The following is a 26,473-nucleotide window of genomic DNA, read 5'->3' on the forward strand; positions in this document are numbered from 1 at the left end:
CATTGAGAAAGGTACCAGAGAAACAGCATGTTTTCTTTCTGAAAGGAGCGTGACTTTTGGGTATTTTATAAAATTATCATAAAAAATAATGTCATTAAAGATACATAGGCCCCTATTTATCAAGGGCTGGCGGACCTGATCCGACAGTGCGGATCAGGTCCGGTCAGACCTCACTGAATACGGCGAGCAATACGCTCGCCGTATTCAGCATTGCACCAGCTGCTTACAAGAGCTGCTGGTGCAACGCCGCCCCATGCAGACTCGCGGCCAATGGGCCGCCAGCAGGGAGGGTGTCAATCAACCCGATCGGGTTGTATTGTGGCGATGTGTGTCGCCTGCTCAGAGCAGGCGGACAGGTTTATGAAGCAGCGGTCTTTGTGGACCGCTGCTTCATAACTGCTGTTCTGGGGAGTCTGAAGACTCGCCAGAAACAGGGGCCATCAAGCTCCATACGGAGCTTGCTAAATAGAGCCCATAGAGTCACAAATTATCTAAAAACCAAGACAACATTCAGATATAGAAGTACGGGTTTATTTGAATATTTTTCCAAAGTGAAGAGTTAATGGTGATGTTGCTGAATTGTTATATTCATGGAACGGATTTGCGCGGTGCATGGTCAAGCAGAGGGCATACACAATACACCAAGAAGATCTTCCTTTGCATATCACCCTTTCAATAACTCTCCAGGTCTACAAAGAATAGGGCAGTTGAATATACAACCCCCGAAACATTCACACCCCCATCTGAACATTAGATGAGGTGAAGCAAAGCCTCTAATTGCACATTTTTAAGAAACTTTATGAAGTTACTGTGGTTAAAAAAAAATATTAAAATAATAATGAAGAGCTGGAACTCTTGATACCAAATGAGAATAGCAGAAAAAGTTTTACACTGGCACTATGTTAAAAACTCAAGCTTTCACCATTAAAAAGTCATAAGTTCCAAAAAAATATAATACATAAAGGTCCATGTTCTTATTAATTATTGTCAATGAGTTCTTCCTAGCATAAATAAGGCATCTTCCAAATGTTTTCATGCTAAATTCTCTCAAACTGATACACCTTCTAGTAAATAAAAAGGTTTATCGATAAATACATTTAAAAAAAACAAAACACTCGGATATTTTTGTTGTGATAGACTTCTAGAAAAATAGCTAAAACTTGGTTGTTTATATCCTTCAAAGAGGCTGAGGAACAGTGGCAGATGTCATCACAAACGTATAGTAAAAACAAAAATCATTTTCATGTAATTCTGCTGACAGATGGATAATAAGGACAGCACCAGTTTGGTCTGACATTTCCTCCAATATTAAAGAAGTTTAAAATAATTTAAAACAATTCTCCATCTCAAATAAAAAAAATCATCAATGAAAGTTTCCTGAGGCAGAGCTGGGGCCAGGCAGGAGAGGGGAAATGAAACGTGTTCAAAGACTTCCAGAAGCCGCGTCTCCATCCTCATTCTTATGGCGCTTCTTGCACGAATTTCATTCATGGCCTCCTCTATGGAGCGTTTATCTCTCTTGTTTGCAACAGGAACTAAATGGAAAAAACAGATGATTATATAATGGCCCTTTTTTTTTTTCTTTCTTTTTTGCTATATTTTTGCATTCAAGTATTCTATATATAAGTTGATAAGACAAGCATGTACCAATCCTTATACATTACTATCTTTCAACAAAGCAAATTATACAAACACTTTTTTTTATTTTATTTCTTTTTTTGGGGGGGGGTTGGGAATAATCCAAGCCTCATTCAGTTACAACTGGATTCCATCCAAAGACAATTCGTTCCATCTTCTCCCAAATCTAATATATGGTCTCTAAATATTTCTAATAATATCTAGAAACCTTGTTCTATGGTATTTCTAATGAAATTATAGTTATTCTCTTTTTTACCACTTGACATCTTCAAATACCCTCCAAACTACTATTTAAAGAAAATAAATATACATTTTATAGCAGTGCTTGATGAATAGGTTAAAAAATTAGGAGCCAGTAAGAATAGTTTAAGAGCCAGTCATATTTTTAGGAGCCCAGACAGCTGGGATTGAATATAGATTATATGGAGAATAACCCAAAAAGTTAGGAGCCAGGGGTAAAATTCTAGGAGCCAGTGGCTCCCAGGCTCCTGGGTTTGTTGAGCCCTGTTTTATAGGCCGTTAGTATATGAATTATATCAAGTTCTTTTGAAACTGGAGTTGTCAAATTTGTTGGAAGTTTAGGATCAGCCATACATTTTAAGAACCAGGGAATGGTTCTATAAAAAAAAGAAAAAAGGAAAGGGCACGGTAGTCAAACTTTTTCCTATCTATACTATCTCGTTTGTATCAGGGTCCGGTTTCACCACTTGCGCACGCATCCTCAAAGGAATGTTGGCAGCGCGAGGCAGGGGGATTCATCATCCTGCCATTTTCTGAATGAACCAGGGTGCAGCAAAGGCTAACGGAGCATTAAAAAATAAAATAAATAACCGCCCGCAATAAGTATTAAAAAAAAAAAAACTAAGCGCCAGCAACAAATATTAAAATAACCACCCGCACAAAGTATTAAGAAAAAAACAACAACTAATAAAATTATTAACCCCTAAATCCGCAAACCACTTTTCCACTTCTTGATTAGAGTTTGAACACGGCTGATTTGCATTCTCAATTCCTTGGATATCTTTTTATATCCCTTTCCTGTTTTATACAGTTCAACTACCTTTTCCCGCAGATCATTTGACAATTCTTTTGCTTTCCCCATGACTCAGAATCCAGATCTCAGAATCGTCAGTGCAGCACTGGATGAAAGATGCAAGGGTCTGTCAGGAGTCCAGAAACTCATTGACCTTTTACACACACACACACGAATTACAAGCAAACAGATCACAGGTGAGGATGGTTACCTTTAATAGACATTCAAACCCCTGTGTGTCAACTTGTGTGCATGTTATCGGGCCAAAATCACCAGGGTATGTAAACTTTTGATCAGGGTCATTTGGGTAGTTTCTGTTGCCATTATGATTTAAAAAGAATAAACACAGTTGATTGATAATAAATGGCTTCAGCCAAACACTAACCATGAGTGAAAGAAAAGTTTGTGTTTTATCATTCATATTCTCTGAAAAATGGCCAAGAAATCAAATTCTGCCAGGGTATGTAAATTTATGAGCACAACTGTATACACACACACACACATAGTGCAACAACTAAACAGTAAGATTGATCATAAAAATAGTTGTCAATGGATCTCGTTATTGATTAGGTGGTCTGCGATTAGTTGGTCAGTTGCACGGTACCAGCTACTTCACTACAATGAACTCCTGCACATGGTATTTTGCAAAAAATTATATTAATTTATATATAAATAAGTCAGGCAATTTTATATGGAGTTAGCTAATCATGTTAGGGTACTGGTGAAGAGTCTTAGCAGCTCCTGTGTTTAGTTTGCCTTAGGCTATCTTAAAGGGACTGTAAACGTTAATTTTATTTCATTAGTAATAAGAACTTCATCTTATTAAAATACTTTTTATCTTAAAATGCAGAGCATAAAGCGCTACAGAAGCGGTTTAAAATAAATATAAAAACGTACTAAATTAGCGCTCCACTACCTGCCCATGAAGCCAGATTTTTTTTTCATACCAAGTGCTGCAGGGAGGTCATGTCAATCAATATTTTTTTATACCGCCCATATTGAAATCCGGAGTGCGCATTCCCTCTTCCCTTGCGCAATACTCTCACTGTCAGAGAATCTCAATGCAAGAAGCATTGAGATTCTCTGTGTACATTTCTGTTGGCTAGATGTAGTGCACAAGTGCAGGGCGAGAGGGAATGCGCGCTGTCAAACTGCGAGAAGACGGACGTTCGCTCTACTGTTGGCTGCAGGGTCCATGATGGCAACAATAGAAAAAACACAATTTCTCTTGTGGTGTATCCAGTCCACGGATCAAGTTGCAAGAGGACACCCACAGCAGAGCTGTTATATAGCTCCTCCCCTAACTGCCATATCCAGTCATTCGACCGAAAACAAGCCGAGAAAGGAGAAACCATAGGGTGCAGTGGTGACTGTAGTTTAAATTTAAAAATTACCTGCCTTAAAATGACAGGGCGGGCCGTGGACTGGATACACAAGAGAAATAAATTTATCAGGTAAGCATAAATTGTGTTTTCTCTTGTAAGGTGTATCCAGTCCACGGATCATCCATTACTTGTGGGATACCAATACCAAAGCTAAAGTACACGGATGAAGGGAGGGACAAGGCAGGTACAAAAACGGAAGGTACCACTGCCTGTAAAACCTCTCTCCCAAAAATAGCCTCCTAAGAAGCAAAAGTATCAAATTTGTAGAATTTTGAAAAAGTATGAAGCGAAGACCAAGTCGCCGCCTTGCAAATCTGTTCAACAGAAGTCTCATTTTTAAAGGCCCAAGTGGAAGCCACAGCTCTAGTAGAATGAGCTGTAATCCTTTCAGGAGGCTGCTGTCCAGCAGTCTCATAGGCTAAGTGGATTATGCTTCTTAGCCAAAAAGAAAGAGGTTGCCGAAGCCTTTTGACCTCTCCTCTGTCCAGAGTAGACAACAAACAAAGCAGATGTTTGACGAAAATCTTTAGTAGCTTGTAAGTAAAACTTTAAAGCACGAACCACGTCCAGATTGTGTAATAGACGTTCCTTCTTTGAAGGAGGATTAGGACACAAGGATGGAACAACAATCTCTTGATTGATATTCTTGTTAGATACCACCTTAGGTAAAAACCCAGGTTTGGTACGCAGGACTACCTTATCCGTATGGAAAATCAGATAAGGAGAATCACATTGTAAGGCAGATAACTCGGAGACTCTACGAGCCGAGGAAACAGCTACCAAAAAAAGAACTTTCCAAGATAAAAGTTTGATATCTATGGAATGAAGAGGTTCAAACGGAACTCCTTGAAGAACCTTAAAGTGAAGGTAAAGTTTTGACTTTCTGCAAGGATTATTTAATCTATCACCTTGTAAAATAAACTGTCGCTAACTTATTTTTTTTTTAACCTTACATATTTCGTTAGTAAATGTATTTGGTTCTCCCCTACCGTTCCGTTAAAGCTCCGCCCACAATCCATTTCCTGTCTGTTTGTATAGAGCGTGCCTACAATGCTCGTGCCCGGACAAGTTAACCAGTGCGCATGCGGCAATCCTCGACGACGGTGCACAATGCGCATGCGTTAATGCTTGTTATAAACACGCTTGCTACGTATTGATGGTTTTGTTAGTAAACTTGCGCTAAACGGGGCCGCGCCAGGGAGAGGAAGGAATCTTACGCATGCGCAGAGCTTAGAAGATAGCGGTGACGTCAAATGACGGCCGCCTAACGGCCAGCAAGTCAATTGGCTGTTCTGAAAACGTGACCAGCAGGATAAAAAAAAAAATATATCACGGGTTGAATCGTAAGCTTGTTAGATTGCGACTAAAACCTGATAAAACTACGAATAAAGGTAAAAATTTAAATTTTCATGAATGAAAGTGCCATTGATTTGTGCTGTATTGCTGATATTTGCATAGTAATACAGCAAACTTTACTTTCACTTTAAGAACCAAATTTAAGCTCCATGGCGAAGCAACAGGTTTAAACACAGGCTTGATTCTAACTAAAGCCTGACAAAATGCCTGAACGTATGGAACATTTGCCAGACGCTTGTGCTAAAAGGATAGACAGAGCAGAAATCTATCCCTTTAAGGAACTAGCTGACAATCCTTTTTCCCAAACCTTTTGGGAGAAAGGATAATAATCCTGGGAATCCTGACCTTACTCCATGAGTAACCCCGTGGATATCCACACCAATAAAGAATATTTTACGCCATATTCTTATGATACATTTTCCTGGTGACAGGCTTTCGTGCCTGTATTAAGGTATCAATGACTGACTCGGAGAAGCCACGCTTTGATAAAATCAAGCGTTCAATCTCCAGGCAGTCAGTCTCAGAGAAATTAGATTTGGAGGTTGAAAGGACCCTGAAGTTAGAAGGTCCTGTCTCAGAGGCAGAGTCCATGTGGAAAGGATGACATGTCCACTAGATCTGCATACCAGGTCCTGCGTGGCCACGGCAAGGCGCTATCAATAATCACCGATGCTCTCTCCTGTTTGATCTTGGCAATCAGTCGAGGGAGCAGAGGAAACGGTGGAAACACATAAGCCAGGTTGAAAGACCAGGGCGCTGTTAGAGCATCTATTAGCGTCGCCTTGGGATCCCTGGACCTGGATCCGTAACAAGGAAGCTTGGCGTTCTGACGAGACGCCATGAGATCCAGTTCTGGTTTGCCCCAACGATGAATCAATTGTGCAAACACCTCCGGATGGAGTTCCCACTCCCCCGGATGAAAAGTCTGACGACTTAGAAAATCCACCTCCCAGTTTTCTACACCTGGGATATGGATAGCTGATAGGTGGCAAGAGTGAATCTCTGCCCAGCGAATTATTTTTGAAACTTCTAACATCGCTAGGGAACTTCTTGTTCCCCCTTGATGGTTGATGTAAGCCACAGTCGTGATGTTGTCCGACTGAAATCTGATGTACCTCAGAGTTGCCAACTGAGGCCAAGCCCGAAGAGCATAGAATATAACTCTCAGTTCCAGAATATTATTGTGAAGCAATGTCTCCTCCTGAGTCCACGATCCCTGAGCCTTCAGGGAGTTCCAGACTGCAACCCCAACCTAGAAGGCTTGGCATCTGTTTTTACAATTGTCCAATCTGGCCTGGCGAAAGGTCCATACCTTTGGACAGATGGGACCCAAGATAGCCACCAGAGAAGAGGAATACCTGGTCTCTTGATCCAGATTTAGTAGAGGGGACAAATCTTGTAATCCCCGTTCCACTGACTGAGCATGCATAGTTGCAGCGTCTGAGATGTAAGCGTGCAAATACGGGCACTATGTCCCTTGCCGCTACATTTAAGCCGATTACTTCCATACACTGAGCCACCGAAGGGCGCGGATGGAATGAAGAACACGCAGGTATTTAGATGCTTTGATAACCTGGACTCCGTCAGGTAAAATTTTCATTTCTACAGAATCTATCAGAGTCCCTAGGAAGGAAACTCTTGTGAGTGGGGATAGAGAACTCTTTCCTCGTTCACTTTCCACCCATGCGACCTCAGAAATGCCAGTACTACGTCCGTATGAGACTTGGCAATTTGGAAGTTTGACGCCTGTATCAGGATGTCGTCTAAATAAGGGGCCACTGCTATGCCCCGCGGCCTTAGGACCGCCAGAAGCGACCCTAGAACCTTCGTAAAGATTCTTGGGGCTGTAGCTAATCCAAAGGGAAGAGCTACAAACTGGTAATGCCTGTCTAGAAAGGCAAACCTGAGAAACCGATGATCTTTGTGTATCGGAATGTGAAGATAAGTATCCTTTAAATCCACTGTAGTCATATATTGACCCTCCTGGATCATAGGTAGGATGGTACGAATAGTTTCCATCTTGAATGATGGAACTCTGAGGAATTTGTTTAAGATCTTTAGATCCAAAATTGGTCTGAAGGTTCCCTCTTTTTTGGGAACCACAAACAGATTTGAGTAAAAACCCTGTCCCTGTTCCTCCTTTGGAACTGGATGGATCACTCCCATAACTAGGTCTTGTACACAGTGTAAGAATGCCTCTCTTTTTATCTGGTTTGCAGATAATTGTGAAAGGTGAAATCTCCCTTTTGGGGGGGGGGGAAGCTTTGAAGTCCAGAAGATATCCCTGGGATATAATTTCCAACGCCCAGGGATCCTGGACATCTCTTGCCCATGCCTGGGCGAAGAGTGAAAGTCTGCCCCCTACTAGATCCATTACCGGATAGGGGGCCGTTCCTTCATGCTGTCTTTGAGGCAGCAGCAGGCTTTTTGGCCTGCTTACCTTTGTTCCAGGTCTGGTTTGGTCTCCAGACTGTCTTGGACTGAGCAAAATTTCCCTCTTATTTTGCATTAGAGGAAGTTGATGCCGCACCTGCTTTGAAGTTTCGAAAGGCACGAAAATTAGACTGTTTGGCCCTTGATTTGGACCTGTCCTGAGGAAGGGCATGATCTTTTCCTCCAGTGATATCAGCAATAATCTCCTTCAAACCAGGCCCGAATAGGGTCTGCCCCTTGAAGGGAATGTTAAGCAGCTTAGATTTTGAAGTCACGTCAGCTGACCATGATTTATTTCACCCACTCTCTCTTACCTACCTCCATTGCTTGTTGAGAGTTGCAAGAGAATGACTGGATATGGCAGTTAGGGGAGGAGCTATATAACAGCTCTGCTTTGGGTGATCCTCTTGCAACTTCCTGTGGGAATGAGAATTCCCACAAGTAATGGATGATCCGAGGACTGGATACATGCTCCGGATTCGAAGGCGGCCGGTGGATTCGTGTTTGGGCAAGTATAAAATATAAAATTAAAATGTTTCCACTGCGTTTTTGCCTCTGCAATGTTAGACTAATTTAATTAAAAGGGTAAAACTTTTATTTATGGCTAAAATGTATTAACATTTACTGTCCCTTTAAAATGTATGCAGTATATTATTGGTTGAATAACTGTGGGATTTGACCTCCTTGTTGCACTTGCTATTACTTAGTGATAAAAGAGCATTGTTGCCATTATTACAACCGGCTCCATTACTTTATGAAAAGCACAGCAGCACTATCTTACGCTACAGCAGCACAATAAATAATACTAGTATGCGTGAGCTGAATCTTAAATTGTGGTAGCACCTCTTATTCAGCTAGTTTAACCCAGTCACTAATTGTATCTGTTACGCCAAACTTACTTATCCAATACGTAATATTATGATGAGGGATGCAGGTAGAAACCTGTGAGCAACCCTTATTTACCTGGTTAACTCAGTCACGCTAAATTTAACCCTTTCATGGTTACTAATCTCCTGCAACCTAATATACACTGACCACACAGTAACTCGGTTACTACTTTAAGAGGTTGTTGTATTCAGCCAGTTCTTAATACTCCAAATATCAGGCGTCTTTCCAACCTTCGGCTCAATGTAACTAAAGGTGCTCTGTTATTATCTTTGTATCGTACAAATTATAGGATACGATCATTCTCTCATCCCAATCAATCCTGTTTTCACTATCATAGGTACTTAAGTGTGTTTTTAACATTCACTCTCTCATAATTTTATCATTTTTTGACCCAATAAAATTATATTTTAATTTAGGTTTTATTCTTCAATATTGGTTACTTAATTTTTTCCTCCTCTTTTTGTCTATTCAGCCTCACAGCTGTTAGTTGTCTATTTTTGTACTCCATCCATGAATGGTTCTTCTAACCCCCATTTAACCCCTAGAGTGCTATTTATGGTAGTCTTTCTAAAGAAGGGGTCCTTCTACCTTCTTTATATTGTTTGGTTAATTGAACCTACTACAAAGCACATCAACTCTTTGATACATTACGTTATTGATACTCTGTTTTACGGGATACATAGGGAGATTGGGGCTATACATTATTCCAAATAGTGCCATTGGTCCTCTTCAATTTTGTAATCCTGTATCCCATTTGCAATTCAATAGTCATCAAATAATCACCTGGGACATCCTAATTTAAGGCTTTAAAAAAAAGGGACCAGTAAACACCTTGTAATTACAAGACATTTCTGTTCTGTTGATATAGAATAATAACCATATCAGCCAAGACTTAACATTTTCAGAACAAATTAACATTCTTTTTACTACAATTTTTCCATAGTCAAACTCCACCCACTATTTGTCTTATTTGCAGGAGCCAATCTGGGCTTTAGTCCACAGAAAACAAGGCTAACCACTGTCAAAGAGTTAGTATAAAGTGAATGGTTTTGCTCTAGCTATCTGTTAAAGCCAATTAGGGACAGATATGTAGCAGAGTTAGAATGAGAAGACAGCAGGGTGCATTTCTGATAATTAAAAATTACCCAATATTCAGAGCTAAATTGCATGAAAGGGAGCAAAATAAATAATGAAGCTATTGACAAGTTGTACCATTACACTTAAAGGGATAGTAAAGTGCAAATTAAACTTTCATGATTCAGACAGGGCAAGCAATTTAAAAAAACAAACAAAAAAAAAGTTCTAAAATACTTTTACCATCAAATTTGCTTTGGTCTCTTGTTATTCTTAATTAAAAGTTAAACCTAGGTAGGCTCATACGCTAATTTCTAAGTCCTTAAAAGCTGCCTCTGATCTGAATACATTTGACAGTTTTTCACAGACAGAGGGCGTTAGTGCATGTGTTTCATATAGATAACATTGTGCTCATGCACGAGGAGTTATTTAAGAGTCAGCACTAATTGCCTGAAATGCAAGTCTGTCAAAAGATCTGAGATAAGGAGGCAGTCTGCAGAGGCTTAGATACAAGGTAATTACAGAGGTAAAAAGTATATTTCTATAACAGTGTTGGTTATAGAAAACTGGGGAATGGTAATTAAAGGGATTATCTATCTTTTTAAACAATAACACTTTTGGCGTTTACTATCCCTTTAACTAAACATTTTAAAAAAATCTCAAGGTGTATACAAGGTGAGATCTTACAAATAGGAATCAGCGGGTAGTGGTTACTAGGCATGTGCATTGTTTTCTATTCAGCATTTGTTTGAGAAATGAATGCTGAATATGGGGGCAGGCAGCGATATTCAGCTCTTATTAGCACCAGATTTATTTGTGTCAAAGTGAAACACACAAATATTTGTCTGTTGTATTTTTGACACCTTTGAGAAACGAATGCCAAATATGAAAAAAATGCACATGCTGGTAACTATAAAAAAAAAAAAAACTTCCATTGCAAAAAGTAATCCTGTTCCAATACTTTTATTTCGTAGAACTGACCAGACCGTCATAGTAACTTTAAAATTACAGCATGCTGACTAGAAAAATGTCAAACATCTCTGATTAAAATGTTTAATGTTGCAGTACCAAGCTGGGCCAGCAGGTGTCATGCTATAGTTCCTGTAGACATGGAGGTTACAGTGCTGATCATGTGCTCTCTATGGATTCTACTGTGGCTATTTTATTTTGATGATCTATACATGGTAATGTCACACAGGAGAATATAGGTGATCGTTTCACTAGGACCATACTAGAACTTGTTAGCAGCTATTTGTATAACAATACTTTAGTGTTATGCATCGTTACGTTTAACTTATGTGTATTTGTTTCTATTGGTTTGTTTTTAGCCTAGTATTATAAACAGTGTTATATTCTGAATGCACATACAAGATTTTATGTATGAGCAGCCTGTTTCATATTCAAAGCTCTTTTGTACCAGTGTACGTCATGCCTGATGAAACAGGCTCTTTTTGCGCAAAGAAACATTGCTACCACATTGTTTATATCCAGTTTACATGCACCTTATCAGTGAGGTGCTGCCATATCCCTCTAAACACATTGGGCAGGGAGTCTTGTTTCCCCCATCACCATTAAGCAGACTTGTCCAGGGTCATTATTCAAATACATACAGAAAGAGAAGCATTCAAGCAGGATACACTACAACTAAGTAGCTTTGTTCTATGGCGAGTTACCACATAGAAGCAGCCTCTTTTAGCCCAGTGCCATATGGCTAGCATAGCTATGGGTTAAGAGGTGGAAACGTCACTTCAGGGAAAGATTAAAAAAAAGAAAGAAAAAAAAAAAAAAATAGTTTTGCAATGGGGTTTGAATACTTAGGACATTTTAAGGCAAAATCTCTTTCTTTTTTTACATAGAGATGTTCAGGTGATATTTTTTAGTCCGCTTTTTACAGCTATGCTGCATCAGTTTCAAGTGTTTCAAAATTTGGGTATCATGGCCCTTTATTTGTTAATTTATGCAATAGATTCTGTCTAGCGTTTGAATAACGCTAAACTTTACCATCACTTTAACTTTCATCTTAATTATTCTTCAAAGAAATACCTGAACCCATCTTACTACAGGCACCAGTCCATACTTTTCTCATACAAAATCTATTGACAGTTTCCTAGTTTCTCAACATATAACCTTTAAATAGCCACCACTTGAAACGTACTGACATAACCAGTAATTCACATGTGTTGCTCCTCTTTGCAAATAACTCACTCAGGAGTAATTTGGAGCAGCACTTTTTCACAGAAAGGGTGGTTGATTCTTGGAATAAACTTCCATTAGAGGTTGTGACGAACCAAGGTTATCCAACCCTGCGCCAGTCACTTATTTGGCACAGAAAGGGTTATCAGTCCCCTTTTACTGTCACCAATAGGCCACAATCTAGCCACACCAGGCAAGCTTGTGATTCAGATTAGTGGGTGCAAGGGTTAACCACACTCCCTAGTCTGTACTAGACGTAAGAGAAATGCCCAAAACTCACTTTTAATGCCACCCACATTAAACCAACAATCCTATAGCTCCAATACTGCCACAACTTAAAATTTATTAAAGGGAAAATCCTAAGAAAAAACCCAGACTTTACACATTAACTCTCTAAATACAATTTAGCAGAAAATAACCTAAATTATACAGTTCTAATATTCCAGTCTCTTTCAGTAACGTGGTTCAATTATTAGACAAAGGCCAAACTTAATAAAGGAATTATTTATTATGCCAAAAATATTATGCACAATGCATTATTAATAAAAAGTTGTTACAAATAAAATTACACACGCAAACAGTGTTTTAAAATAAAAAGGAGAAAAACAGAACTGAATACTTTCCTAGCTTCAAGCTCTGTGCCAGGGGCTGGCATGAAAATGATGGCTCCTTACTTCTTTAAAGCAGCTCCCCTTGTAAGAATGAACACCTTATTGTTAAAAACATAAGATTCTTATACCATTTTCCAGAGATCAGGTTGCCTGACCATACCCTCCTGGGCGGGCTAAGAAACCCCCCTGTCTTTATGCCCTTCAATAGACTAAGTTCTTGCCTGAAATTATACAATTCATTATAAATTTCTGCTAGGTAACTATTTCTATATTTACATATCGGGAACCTCTTTGTTTCATTGGGAGAATCGGTTTGATATCAAATATGCCATAGGTTGTCATAATTACCTTCATTTAAGGTTATAACAGTTTTAACACACATATGTACATAATATACCAATGTCCTTTCAGTGACCTGGTTAGTTTTTGTGATGGAGGCCCTGTTTTGCATTATGCATTCTATTGACAGCCTAAGCCATAAACCCTTTCCTGTGTATTTTCTGAAACTTAGAGCTTGAGTGGCTTTATGACTCAATGCATACACAATAACAGTTGGTGGGGCTATTTAGGAGGCTCCTGTCACTTCAAAGAAAACACAAGTCACAATTCTTCTTGAAAACCAAATAACTGTTTTGAGTTCAAGCTACACAGAATTAACTCCTTCTTAGCTAAATCCTGAGGTTTTTCGTGATAGAGGTGGTAAAGACTTCAGGAATGCCTGGGATAAACATAAGAATATCCTACAAACTAGGTAAGTTTAAGTTTTTAGAAAATTATGGGCAGACTTGTTGGACCTATGGTTCTTATCAGACATCAAAATCTATGTTTCTATGTTTGACACTTTTCATCCACTTCCTCCGTTCCCTGGAAATCACTGACAGGCACTCTCAGACTCCAAGTTTCACATATTCTTCTCAATATTCAGCCCATTACAGAAACCTATAACTAGGCTAAATAGACAATTATCATCTATCACTGAAACCAATTGTATGTTCAATTCATCCTTTATTGCAATTTTCTAGATTTAAAAAAAATGAAATTTTAGCAAGACTTTCATAAACTGATGTATTGGTTAATATATGTATAATTTTTTATAGTGCTATCTTGATATACATAAAATACTGGTGTCATAAAAGGGACCCGACTCCCAAATACTAAATCACTTGAAAGTGATGCAGCATTATCTGTAAAAAGGTGACTAGAAAATATCCCCTGAACATCTCTGTCTAAAAAAGGAAGATATTTTACCTCAACATTTCCTCAATAGCCACATCCCATTGTAAAGCAACTTTAAGTACCCAATCAGGACACTAGTCCCAGGACTTGCAAGGGAGTGTGCATCTGGCATGTGTAGGTACAGTCATGTTATCTCCCTCCTCAGTTTATTGACAAAATAATGAAAAAAAATTGCATGCTCCAATGTGTTATTTTAGCAATAGAGAAACCCAACTATGTGCTTAAAGGGGCATGCTCTTTCTGAATCATGAAAGTTTAATATTGACTATACGGTTTCATTAACCCCAGCAAATGGGTTAAACATATAATTAAAGTACCATGGGAAGCAGAAGAGCACTGCTGGTCCAGAGTAAAAGACTACTGCTCACCCAATCAGCAGCAGTAGTGGCACAGCTGGGTCATGCAACCACTAATGCTGATTGGGTCAGTGACAGTGTATGCTCGGAACTAGCAGTGCTCTGTGGCTCCCATGCTGTACTTTAACAAAAAGTGTTTAACCTCCTTGCAGGGGTTAAACACAGAGTTGGGACATCACTAGTGTTAAAATTACATACTCTACGAATTTGAGCATGTACTTTTTCATTATGGCTCTTTAAGGTAAGTTTAATATGAAATCTTGTGAGATTTCTGTGAAATTCCATGAGATCACAGTAAATCAAAGTGTAAACTTAGCACTGATGAAGCAGATTATAGTGAGAATTTAATTCAGTGGACCACACCCAAAGTTATAGTTGCAGGGCACTGTTTAAACAAGATAATCCAATCTCACATCCAGCAAGAGATTAAAAACGTATAAAATGTTGAATCATTGTATTATTTTATGGTAACACTAATGTGCATGAGTAGGCCCTTACCACATCCATATGCTTTGTTGGCTTCAAGGGTATGGGCAGCATCCTTTGCAGCAATCTTTCCAATTAGGTGGCTATATTTATCCTTGTAGTCTGTAGCTGGATTTACACTTGTTGGAGCTCTCAAAGCAGCTTCTTCTGCCTCTTTCTGTGCCATCTCCTGAATAAAGAGGAGACAGAATGGTTAGTTTGAAATAGAACTATACAGAAAATGTCAGTTTTACAGGACAGCACCTTTTTACTTTACTATTGTAGGTTATTGTTCATTTCTTTCAATAAACAGAAATTTGTAAAAATGTTTTCTTATTCTTTTTCAAAACAAATTACAAATTTGTTCATTAATTAAATAAAACTATAGCTTTGTGTTTGAACAGGAGACAGATGAGTGGATTTTGTCTTTTTTAAGCAATCCTTTAGAGAGTAGCTGTAGAATTTAAATGTTAAATAATCATCAGGTTAAAAGGAGCATAAAAAACCCCCACACTAACTATGACAAAAAAAAATGCAAGATTGGAAATGCAAGTTTGTAAACAACCTTTTGGTTCAGAATAGGAACTAAAGATTTTAAATCAATCTAACCTTTTACAATATGATTTTAGATGCAAAAAAATAAATCATATAAATATGCACACTAAATCACTTCACAAATAGAAAGGTTTCACAATATAAGTGTTTTGCACCCCAGCTATGGCCTTAAGAAGAAAACAGGTGCACAAGTACATTACAGCAATCCCATATTTACATAAACACACCACCCCAATACACTTTATAAGCAGGTAGACCCAAACTAACTTACAGGGACATTACATTAAACAGTAAATAATGTTTTTGTCCCACGTTTTGCAGGTGACAGATTTTGCTTTTAGACCTCTCTAGGGAGCGTGGGACAAGCACAATTTTTACACAAAAGCAAGAGGTGTTTACGGTCAAAGAGTGTAGTCAGTTCTCTACCTTTAATTTCTTTTTCTCTTCAGCTTTCTGTGGGTCCCACTCTTCACCCTTACGGTAAGCTTCTAACTCTTCATCAGAGGGAGCAAACTCCTGTGGGGAAAAGCAACAAGGTATTGAAAGAAGAAGGAAGAAGAAGTTTTCAAGGTCAACTTAAAAAAGCATCATAGTTGAGAATGTTAGATATATATATATAAAAATTATTAAAATACATGAGACTATATAAAATAAATTTACTTTCATTATAATATTGTCCACAGTTGTCTTATATGCACTAACTCCTACTGAGCATGTGCAAGAGTTTGCAGTGTAAACATATGTCTGTAATTCACTGATGGCTATCACATGATACATGTGGCAGAGAAATTGTTGAAGGAAAACTTTAAACTTGTCAGAAAAAAGAAAAGAAAAAAAATTCTACTCATTTATAATTCAGAGCAAGTATTATTGTATTGTCTCATGTTGATTACACAATTCTCCTGTATTTAATGATTCTTTAGATCAGGGGTGTCAAACTGGCATTATTTGCAAAAATTAGTGTCGCCAAAGAAATATTAACCTTTTAACGCCGTTATGCCGTTCTATTCCGTCATATTTACACTGGGCTTTAAAGCCGTTATGACGGAATAGAACGTCATATCAAACGGCTGTCCTGAAGCCTTCTGCGCTTCAAGGACTTGATCGCGGTCTGGAGGGCGTTCCTAGGGTTGTAGGGACGCCCCCCAGATGCGATCCAATAATTGAAATCTCGCAATCGTATGCACAATCGCGTAGTTTCAATTTGTCTACATCGGAACAGGTGTTCCGATGTAGACACTTTTACACTGTCACGAAAGGGTTAAAAGACACGCCATAGAATTTACAAACAATGGAAAATGGAACACCCCTACCTTCGATACATAAATTGATCAACTTACCTTCTTAAAAATCATGACATATCTGCTTTCCTCATCTTCTCCAAATGAAAAAGAAGTCAGACCAGCTACTTCCACCACATCATGTCTGAAAGGGGAGAGATAGAAGTATAAAAAAAAAAAAAAAAAAAAAAAACCCCAGAAGTTCCAGAATAAAAAAATAAAAAACCCCAACATAATAGAAAACAAACAATCTAGAGTAAGATTTCTAATTGTGTCCCCATAAAAGGGACAGGATTCAGACAGAGCATACACTTTTAAACACATTTCCAATTTACTTATATTATGAAATTAGCTCCATTCTTTTGGTATCCTTTGTTGAAGGAGCAACAATACACTAAGGGGAGCTAGCAGAACACATCTGGTGAGTCAATAACAAGCCATATATGTGCAGCCACCAATTAGCAGCTAGCTCCCAGTAGTGTATTGCTGCTCCTAGGCCTATCCAGGTATGCTTTTCAACAAAGGATACCAAAAGAACGCAAATTACATAAAAGCAGTAAATTGGAAAGCTGTTTAAAAGTCCATGCTCTGCCTGAATCATGAAAGGGAAAACTATTAGTTTACAGTCCCTTTAACTGACTAAACCCATGTACAGTATCTCACAAAAGTGAATACACCCCTCACATTTTTGTAAATATTTTCTTATATCTTTTCATGTGACAACACTCAAGTAATAACACTTTGCTACAATGTAAAGTAGTGAGTGTACAGCCTGTATAACAGTGTAAATTTGCTGTCCACTCAAAATAACTCAACACACAGCCATTAATGTCTAAACCGTTGGCAACAAAAGTGAGTACACCCCTAAGTGGAAATGTCTAATTTGGGCTCAAAGTATCAATATTGTGTGGTCACCATTATTTTCCAGCACTGTCTTAACCCTCTTGGGCATGGAGTTCACCAGAGCTTCACAGGTTGCCACTGGAGTCCTCTTCTACTCCTCCATGACGACATCACAGAGCTGGTGGATGTTAGAGACCTTGCGCTCCCCCACTTTCTATTCGAGGATGCCTCACAGATGCTCAATAGGGTTTAGGTCTGGACACATGTTTGGCCAGTCCATCACCTTTACCCTCAGCTTCTTTAGCAAGGCAGTGGTCGTCTTGGAGGTGTGTTTGGGGTCGTTATGTTGTAATACTGCCCTGCGACCCAGTCTCCGAAGGGAGGGGATCATGCTCTGCTTCAGTATGTCACAGTACATGTTGGCATTCATGGTTCCCTCAATGAACTGTAGCTCCCCAGTGCCAGCAGCACTCATGCAGGCTTGACTGTAGGCAAGAGACACTTATCTTTGTACTCCTCACCTGGTTGCCGCCACACACGCTTGACACCATCTGAACCAAATAGGTTTATCTTGGTCTCATCGGACCACAGGACATGGTTCCAGTAATCCATGTCCTTAGTCTGCTTGTCTTCAGCAAACTGCGGGCTCTCGTGCATCATCTTTAGAAGAAGCTTCCTTCTGGGACGACAGTCATGCAGACCAATTTGATGCAGTGTGCGGCATATGGTCTGAGCACTGACATGCTGATCCCCCACCCCATCAACCTCTGCAGCAATGCTGGCAGCGCTCATACATATATTTCCCAAAGACAACCTCTGGATATGACGCTGAGCATGTGCACTCAACTTCTTTGGTCGACCATGGCAAGGCCTGTTTTGAGTGGAACCTGTTCCGTGAAACCGCTGTATGGTCTTGCCCACCGTGCTGCAGCTCAGTTTCAAGGTCTTGGCAATCTTCTTATAGCCTAGGCCATCTTTATGTAGAGCAACAATTCTTTTTTCAGATCCTCAGAGAGTTTTTTTTACCATGAGGTGCCATGTTTACCTTCCTTCCAGTGACCAGTAAGAGAGTGTGAGAGCGATAACACCAAATTTAACACACCTGCTCCCCATTCACACCTGAGACCTTGTAACACTACCAAGTCACATGACACCGGGAAGGGAAAATGGCTAATTGGGCCCAATTCGGACATTTCCACTTAGGGGTGTACTCACTTTTGTTGCCAATGGTTTAGAAATTAATGGCTGTGTGTTGAGTTATTTTGAGGGGACAGCAAATTTACACTGTTATACAGGCTGTACACTCACTACTGTACATTGTAGCAAAGTGTCATTTCTTCAGTGTTGTCACATGAAAAGATATAATAAAATATTTACAAAAATGTGAGGGGTGTTCTTACTTTTGTGAGATATTGTATAAGTCCTGAAACAAAGAACATTAGACACTGAGAGCAACCTTCTGGAACAAGAGGGCATGTAAATAAAAAAAAAAAAAAAGAATAAAAACACCACAATTATACAAAATGTATGCTTACCTGATAAATGTAGTTCTTTCCAGGCATGGAGAGTCCACAACTCATTACAATTACTAGTGGGATATTCAACTCCTGGCCAACAGGAGGAGGCAAAGAGCACCCCAGCAAAGCTGTTAAATGTAACTTCCCTTACCCATAATCCCCAGTCATCAGCCAAAGGTAAAACAGAAAAAGAAGAAACACAAGCATATAGAGAGGTGTCTGAGGTTTACTCAAAAAAAACTCCCAAATTATCACAATTAAAAAGAGGGCGGGGTCGTGGACTCTCCATGCCCGGAAATAAAGAAATTTATCAGGTAAGCATAAATTTTGTTTTCTTTCCTATGGCATGGAGAGTCCACAACGTCATTCCAATTACTAGTGGGAACCAATACCCAAGCTAGAGGACATGGAATGAAAAGGGAGGGAGAACAAGGCAGGAGGGACCTAAACAGAAGGGCACCGCCGCTTGAAGAAACTTTTCTCCCAAAAAAAGGCCTCAGCCGAGGCAAAAAGTAAACAAAATTTGTAGAATTTTGGAAAAAGTATGCAAAGTGGACCATGTTGCCGCCTTGCAAAGCTGTTCCACCGAAGCTTCATTTTTGAAAGCCAAAGATGAGATAACAGCCCTAGTGGAATGAGCCGTAATTCTCTCAGGAGGCTGCTGTCCAGCTGTCTCGTAAGCAAAACGAATCATACTTCTTAACCATAGGGAAAGGGTAGTAGAAGTGGCCTTCTGACCCTTACACCTTCCAGAGAAAACAACAAAACAGGGCAGAAGATTGCCGAAAATAGTAGTAGCTTGTAGGTAAAATTTTAGAGCACGCACACATCCAAGTTATGCAAAAGACGTTCCTTATGAGAAGAAAAATTAGGACAAAAAGAAGGAACAACAATCTCCTGATTAATGTTTCGATCCGACACCACCTTAGGGAGAAACCCCAATTTAGTACGAAGGACTGCCTTATTAGCATGAAAAAATAAAGGTACAGGGAAAAAAAATCACACTGCAAAGCCGAAAGCTTAGAAACTCTGCGAGCTGAAGAAATAGCAAGAAGAAACAAAACCTTCCAAGATAATTTTATATCAACAACATGCAATTGCTCAATCCGGAGCCTGCTGCAGAACTTTAAGAACTAGGTTAAGGCTCCCAAGGAAGAGCAACAGGTTTAAACACAGGCCTGATTCTGACCAGGGCCTGAACACCTAGTAAATCTGCCAGATGTTTTAGTACAAAAGAATAGACAGTGCAGAAATTTGACCATTCAGAGTACTGACTGACAAACCTTTCTCCAGGCCAAACTGAAGAAAAGAAAATTCGGGGAATCCTCACCCGACTCCAGGAGAAACCTTTAGCTTTGCACCAAAAAAAGGTATTTACGCCATACCTTATGGCAAATCCTGCAAGTGACAGGTTTACAAGCCTGAAGCATAGTATCAATGACCGCTTCCAAAAAACCACGTCTAGACAAAACTAGGCGTTCAATCTCCAAGCAGTCAGCTTCAGAGAATCCAGATTTGGATGGAGGAATGGACCCTGAATAAGAAGGTCCTTCCACAGAGGTAACCTCCAAGGTAGAAGAGATGACATCTTCACCAGATCTGCAAACCAGATCATGCGAGGCCAGGCAGGAGCTATATAATCACAGACGCTCTCTTCTGCTTAATACGAGCGATGACTAGTGGAAGGAGAGTAAACAGGTATGCTATGCTAGACAGAAATCCCAAGAAATCACCAGAGCATCTATCAGGGAGGCCTGAGGATCTCTTGACCTTGAACCGTACTTTGAAAGCTTGGTGTTCTGACGAGACACCATCAGATCCAACTCCAGAACCCCCAACCTGAGGGTTATCCTGGAGAAAACATCCGGATGGAGAGCCAACTCCCCGGGATGAAAAGTCCCGGCTCTCAATTGTCCACCCCTGGAATGTGGATGGCAGATAGAAGCCAATCGTGAGCTTCCGCCCACTGCAGAATGCAAGTCACCTCCTTCATTGCCAAGGAACTCAGAGTTCCTCCCTGGCAGTTGATGTAAGCCACTGAGGTGATGTTGTCAGACTGGATAAACCGGACTAAAGATAATTGAGTCCAAGCTGTCAAGGCATTGAAGATTGCTCTCAACTCCAAGATGTTTATGGAAAGAGAAGACTCTTTCCGAGACCACAGGCACTGGGCTTTTAGAGAACCCCAAACAGCTCCCCAGCCTGATAGGCTGGCATCCGTGGTCACCCAGGAAGGTCTCAGGAAGTGCCCCGAGACAGATATTCCTGTGAAATTCACCATGAGAGAGAGTCCGTTGTTAGGGAATCCAGATTTATTCTCTGCGATAAATCTGAATGGTCTCCGTTCCATTAACTGAGCATGCAAAGCGGCAGCGGACGTAGATGAAACCAAGCAAAAGGATTGATGTCCATGGAAGCCACCATAAGACCAATTAGCTCCATGCATTGAGCCACTGATGGACAAATAGAGTGGAGGGAAAGGCAAGAAGTTTGGATTTTCTGACGTTCATCAGGAAAAATTTCCTAGGAAAAACATTCTTGTAGCCGGAACTAGAGAACTCTTTTCCAGATTTACTTTCCACCCGTGGGAACGTAGAAAAGAGAACATCTCTGTATGAGATTTTGCTAGTAGAAAAGAGGACGCCTGAACCAAGATGTCGTCTAGATAAGGCGCCACAGCAATTCCCTGGGATCTGATCACAGCCAATAGAGCTCCCGGGACCTTTGTAAATATTCTGGAAATGTGGCAAGACCAAAACAGAAGTGCAACAAATTGGAAATGCTTGTCCAGAAAAGCAAACCTTAGAAACTGGTGATGATCCCTGTGAATGGGATGTGTAAATGTACATCCTTCAGGTCTATAGTTGTCATGAACCAATGGAAGAATGGAACGAATATTTTCTATCTTGAAGGACGCAACACCCTGAGGAATTTGTTGACACTTTAGGTCTAGGATGGGACAGAAAAATCCCTCCTTTTTGGGAGCCACAAATAGATTTGAATAAAATCCTTGACCTTCTTCCTCTAGAGGAACTGGTACAATAACTCCCAGCGAGGATAGGTCCTCTATGCGGTTTAAGAAGGCCTCCCTCCTTACCTGGTTTGAGGATAGTCTTGACAGGAGAAATCTGCCCCTTGGAGGGCAAGACTTGAATCCTATTTTGTAACCCTGTGATACTATGTCCACAGATCTGGGACATCTCGTACTTGCCGCCGGCTGCCACTGTAAACCCTGATGGATGTACATCTTTTTTAAGTAAGCCTCTAGATTCTTATCCATGGGATCCTTAAAAAGAACAACTATCCTCTATAGGAATGGTGGTTCTTTAGCTAGAGTAGAGATGGCTCCTTCTACTTTAGGCACAGTGCGCCATGAGTCACGCATTGAGTCAGCAACAGGAAACATCTTTTTAAAAACAGGGGAAGGGGAAAAGGAAACCCTTGGCTTATCCCATTCCTGAGCTATAATTTCAGACATCTTGTCTGGAACAGGAGAAACCAACTCATGATGAGAGAGAATCCAAACTCTATTAAGTTTAGTAGACTTTTTAGGGTTGACAGTAACCAAAGTTTGAGTCATCAAAAGTAGTTAGAACCTCCTTCAGTAGCAACCGGAGATGTTCAAGCTTAAATCTGAAATTAACTTCTTCAGGTTCAGAAGATTTTTTCCCCCATAGTGTCAGAGTCTGAGATCTCACCTTCAGAAGCAACTGAAGTCTCCTCCTCCTCAGACAAGTGAGAAAGGTTGACCAACGCAGATTTAGAGGGGTCAGAAACCTTACTAGCCGAAATAGGTCTAGCTTTCCTCTTACGCTTACCCGAAGTAGGGAAAGCAGATAAAGCTGCAGACACCGCAGAGGATATTTGTGCAGCAAAATCTCCTGGCAAATAAACACCTCCAGGAGGTTGAGAGGGTGACACAGTTATAGCTTGGGACGTCTGAGGAGAAAGCTGTGGCATATCCTAAACAGTATTATCCTGAGAGACATGTGGCTCTGAAGGAAGTAATTTTTCTTTAAAGGTTAGTCTTAGATAAGCAAGTGGAGCAGAATTGCACAGGAGGTACAATCTGAGCCTCCAGACAAAGCAAACATTTTTCAAAGGAAATAGATGTAATATGGTCTGAATCCATAATAACAGAACTAGTTCCCAAATTAATAAAAATAAAAAGTATTAAAAATTACTAGAAGTGCAATCACCCTTTGTCTTTTTAGGGCTGACAGAGTTTTTAAGCAAAAAAGAAAGAAAAATCTTTAAACTATGCTTCCCTAACATCTCTATACCTCAGCTAGCTGAGGAGTCTTACCGCACCAGGACCAGAGCACACTAGAACTGAAAGACTACCCAGATGCAGATCCGCTGTCATGGAACCTCCAATAATAGATTAAAACCGAGAGGAGATGAAGTTTCTGACGCAAAGCCGTTACGCTAACTCACTCCGCTCTGCATAGACTAAAGCGGAAGAGCGGGTGAGTCACATGATCGGAGAAGAAATAAAACTGCGTCACAGAAAAGCTACGCATTTTTGCTGATCAAAGAAACATAAGTTTACGCACACTGCTCTCACAGAATAACTAGTACTAACAAGAAGATCCCTGTCATGTCCCACAGCCTAATATAGTGAATAATAAAAATGAATAACTAGGGACCTATTGTTTCCCTCAAACATAGCCAGTCTCATAAATGTTAAGGGTACTATTTAACCCCTTAAAAGTTTCACATTCCAGTGCTCTGTCAAAAAAGTACTGCCCAAAAAAATTAACCCATCTATAAAAGGTTAAATATGTCCCAAATGGTGGTCCGCAAGAGGAATTAACAATTCCCAAGTGCTGTCCTTCAATACCTAGAAGGCAAACGCACTTACCTGTGGATCCAGCTGCAGGGCAGGAACAGCTTCTTTGGTGTGATAGACACTCCACTCTCTATCAGGGACCTAAAGAAAAAGCAGAGTAACCAACCCTGGCTTTCTATGAAGGGGTAGAAATAACGTTAGAAATAAAGCAAAGACAACCTCGCAACTTTCTAACTGCTAATAGCCACCATTACTCTTACTAAAGAGATTGACATGGACACAGCATAACCCCTAATCCTTGCTTGCAGGGAAAAGTACCCATTAAAAGGATTAAAAATCTTCAGACACAATCTTCGCACATCCTCCATTGACAAAGGCAAAGAGAATGGCTGGGGAGTATGGGTAAGGGAAGTTACACTTAACAGCTTTGCTGAAGTGCTCTTTGCCTTCTCCTGCTGGCCAGGAGTTGAATATTCCGCTAGTAATTGGAATAACGTTGTGGACTCTCCATGCCATAGGAAAGAAATGACAATATATTAATCTACTAAATTACAGACCAAAAAGTGTAAATCAATGCACCAATAATCTGAAAAACTGATATCTAATAAAAGATAGATAGGTAAACACATCCAAGTTTCCAAACAAAACAAAAAACAGCAATTGAGTTTGATTTTTGGCCTCTTTAAAAAGCATGAGGCAAGTACAACTTTTAGCAATACAAATGTATTGGTATGATCTTGCTTAATGTGACATTAAATACAAAGCTTCAAGTGTGTGTGTGTGTATATATATATATATATATATATATATATATATATATATATATATATAGTATATATATATATAGTATATATATATATATATATATATATTTTATTATTATTATACAGACACATCATTATACATATTTGTCTAAGAATATAGATAAGTAAATATGAGATGTATTTTATTATATAATAACCAATACAAGTTGAATTTGTATTTCACAGCTGCAGGCCTAAAAAGCTGCACAGAGCTAAATTTTTGGTGCCATGGGTGTCCTGGGGACTCTAAATCAGGGTGCATGGGCCTAATTGTAAGGTTCCTGGTGCTTGGGTTTGTCAAGCTTTGTCAAACTTTGTTATACCTGTGTCAAAAACATACTTAACACTGGCAGGTACTTCGGATCTTTTTAAAGAATACCGGCATCACAAGAATAAGGAAGGTAAGTTCTATATAACAAAATCATTGTTCCACAATGATGCGTATTTATAATTCTAATAATAATTCAAAAGGGCCATAATATTGAACAGTAATTGCATGCCATAATGTGTTATGTGTTTAATTCTCGCAATCAGCAGTGGCAGTCGTGCAGTTGATGGGGTCAGTAGCAGTTTACTGTGTCTCCTGAGCGGAACTTTAACTGTGTGCAACCCGTTTGGGAGGATAAAAATAGACCTGCAGTCTCGCTAATGATAAAATTAAATGTTCTAACGAATTACAGCATGGTGAATCAATAGTTTTTACATATACATTATTATTATTAGGCAATTATAAATAATGAAAAAATATTTTTATTTTCATTATAATTGCCTTTTAAAAGGGAAACTAAACCCACGTTTTCTTACATGATTCAGATAGAGCATGCAATTTTAAGTAACTTTCTAATACTCATATTATCAATTTTTCTTCGCTCTCTTGCTATCCTTATTTGAAAAGCAAGAATGTAAGTTTAGGAGCCTGCCCATTTTTGGTTCAGAACCTGGGATGCACTTTCCGATTGGTGGGTATCGCCAATCAGTAAGCGCTATCCAGTGTTCTGAACCAAAAATGTGGGTTTACCAACAAGAACAGGTACTCACAGGATGCTTCTCTCAATCTTCCCCATGGGTTGGAATTTTCTCTTGGTCTGCGTGCTGTCCTGAATAAAGTCAGACACTTCTTTCTCCATCTGAGAAAGACCAAGAGAACAAAACAATAAGAGCAAAGAAAATATTAGATTGTTACCATTGTATATAAAATAGGTTTGCAACTCACCCGTTTCCTAAATTCCACTTTCTGTCTCTTCTCATGCTCTTGCATCTTTTTAAGTCTTGCAGCTTGCTCTGCAGAAGTACACAAACAAAATTATTATTAACCTTTTAAAGCCGTTACAACGTTCTATTCCATCTTAACCGGGCCGGGCTTTAGTGCCGTTAGGACGGAATAGAACATTCTAGCCGTTTGGCTGTCCTGAAGCCAACGGCGCTTCTAGGATAGGATTGCGTTCTGGAGGGCGTGACTAGAGTCATAGGGACGTCCCGCTGACCAGATCCCATCATTGAAATCCCACGATTGCGTGCACAAATTGACCCTGTCATGAAAGGGTTAAAGAGGCATGAAAGTCAAAATTAAAGGGACAGTCTAGTCAAAATTTACTTTTATCATCAATTTTGCTTTGTTCTCTTGGTATTAGGCTCATATGCCAATTTCTTAGACCTTGAAGTCCACCTCTTATATGAATGCATTTGAACAGTTTTTCACAACTAGAGGACGTTGTGCTATATAGATAACATTGTGCTCACGCACATGGAGTTACCTAGGAGTGAGCACTGATTGGCTAAAATGCAAGTCTGTCAAAAGAACTGAAATAAGGGGGCAGTCTGCAGAGGCTTAGATAAAAGGTAATCACAGAGGTAAGAAGTGTATTAATATAACAGTGTTGGTTATGCAAAACTGGGGAATGGGTAATAAAGGGATTATCTATCTTTTTAAACAAAAATTCTGGTGTAGACCGTCCCTTTAAACTTTCATGATTCAAAGAGGGCATGTCATTTTAAGACACTTAAATTAACTTCTG

General features: G+C 39.5%; 1 protein-coding gene across 1 annotated transcript in view; it reads right to left on the bottom strand.

Moving 5' to 3' along the window:
* Positions 1-509: 509 nt before the first annotated feature.
* Positions 510-26,473, bottom strand: part of SPAG7 (sperm associated antigen 7) — a 30,728-nt gene continuing 4,764 nt past the window's right edge. The window contains 7 exon segments of the mRNA XM_053718350.1: positions 510-1,476; positions 1,479-1,535; positions 14,702-14,858; positions 15,650-15,739; positions 16,564-16,648; positions 25,497-25,585; positions 25,672-25,739. Coding sequence (XP_053574325.1) covers positions 1,424-1,476; positions 1,479-1,535; positions 14,702-14,858; positions 15,650-15,739; positions 16,564-16,648; positions 25,497-25,585; positions 25,672-25,739 — 599 coding nt within the window. The 3' untranslated portion in view covers positions 510-1,423.

This window comes from Bombina bombina, chromosome 6 (genome assembly GCF_027579735.1).
Source record: "Bombina bombina isolate aBomBom1 chromosome 6, aBomBom1.pri, whole genome shotgun sequence".
Taxonomy (NCBI): domain Eukaryota; kingdom Metazoa; phylum Chordata; class Amphibia; order Anura; family Bombinatoridae; genus Bombina; species Bombina bombina.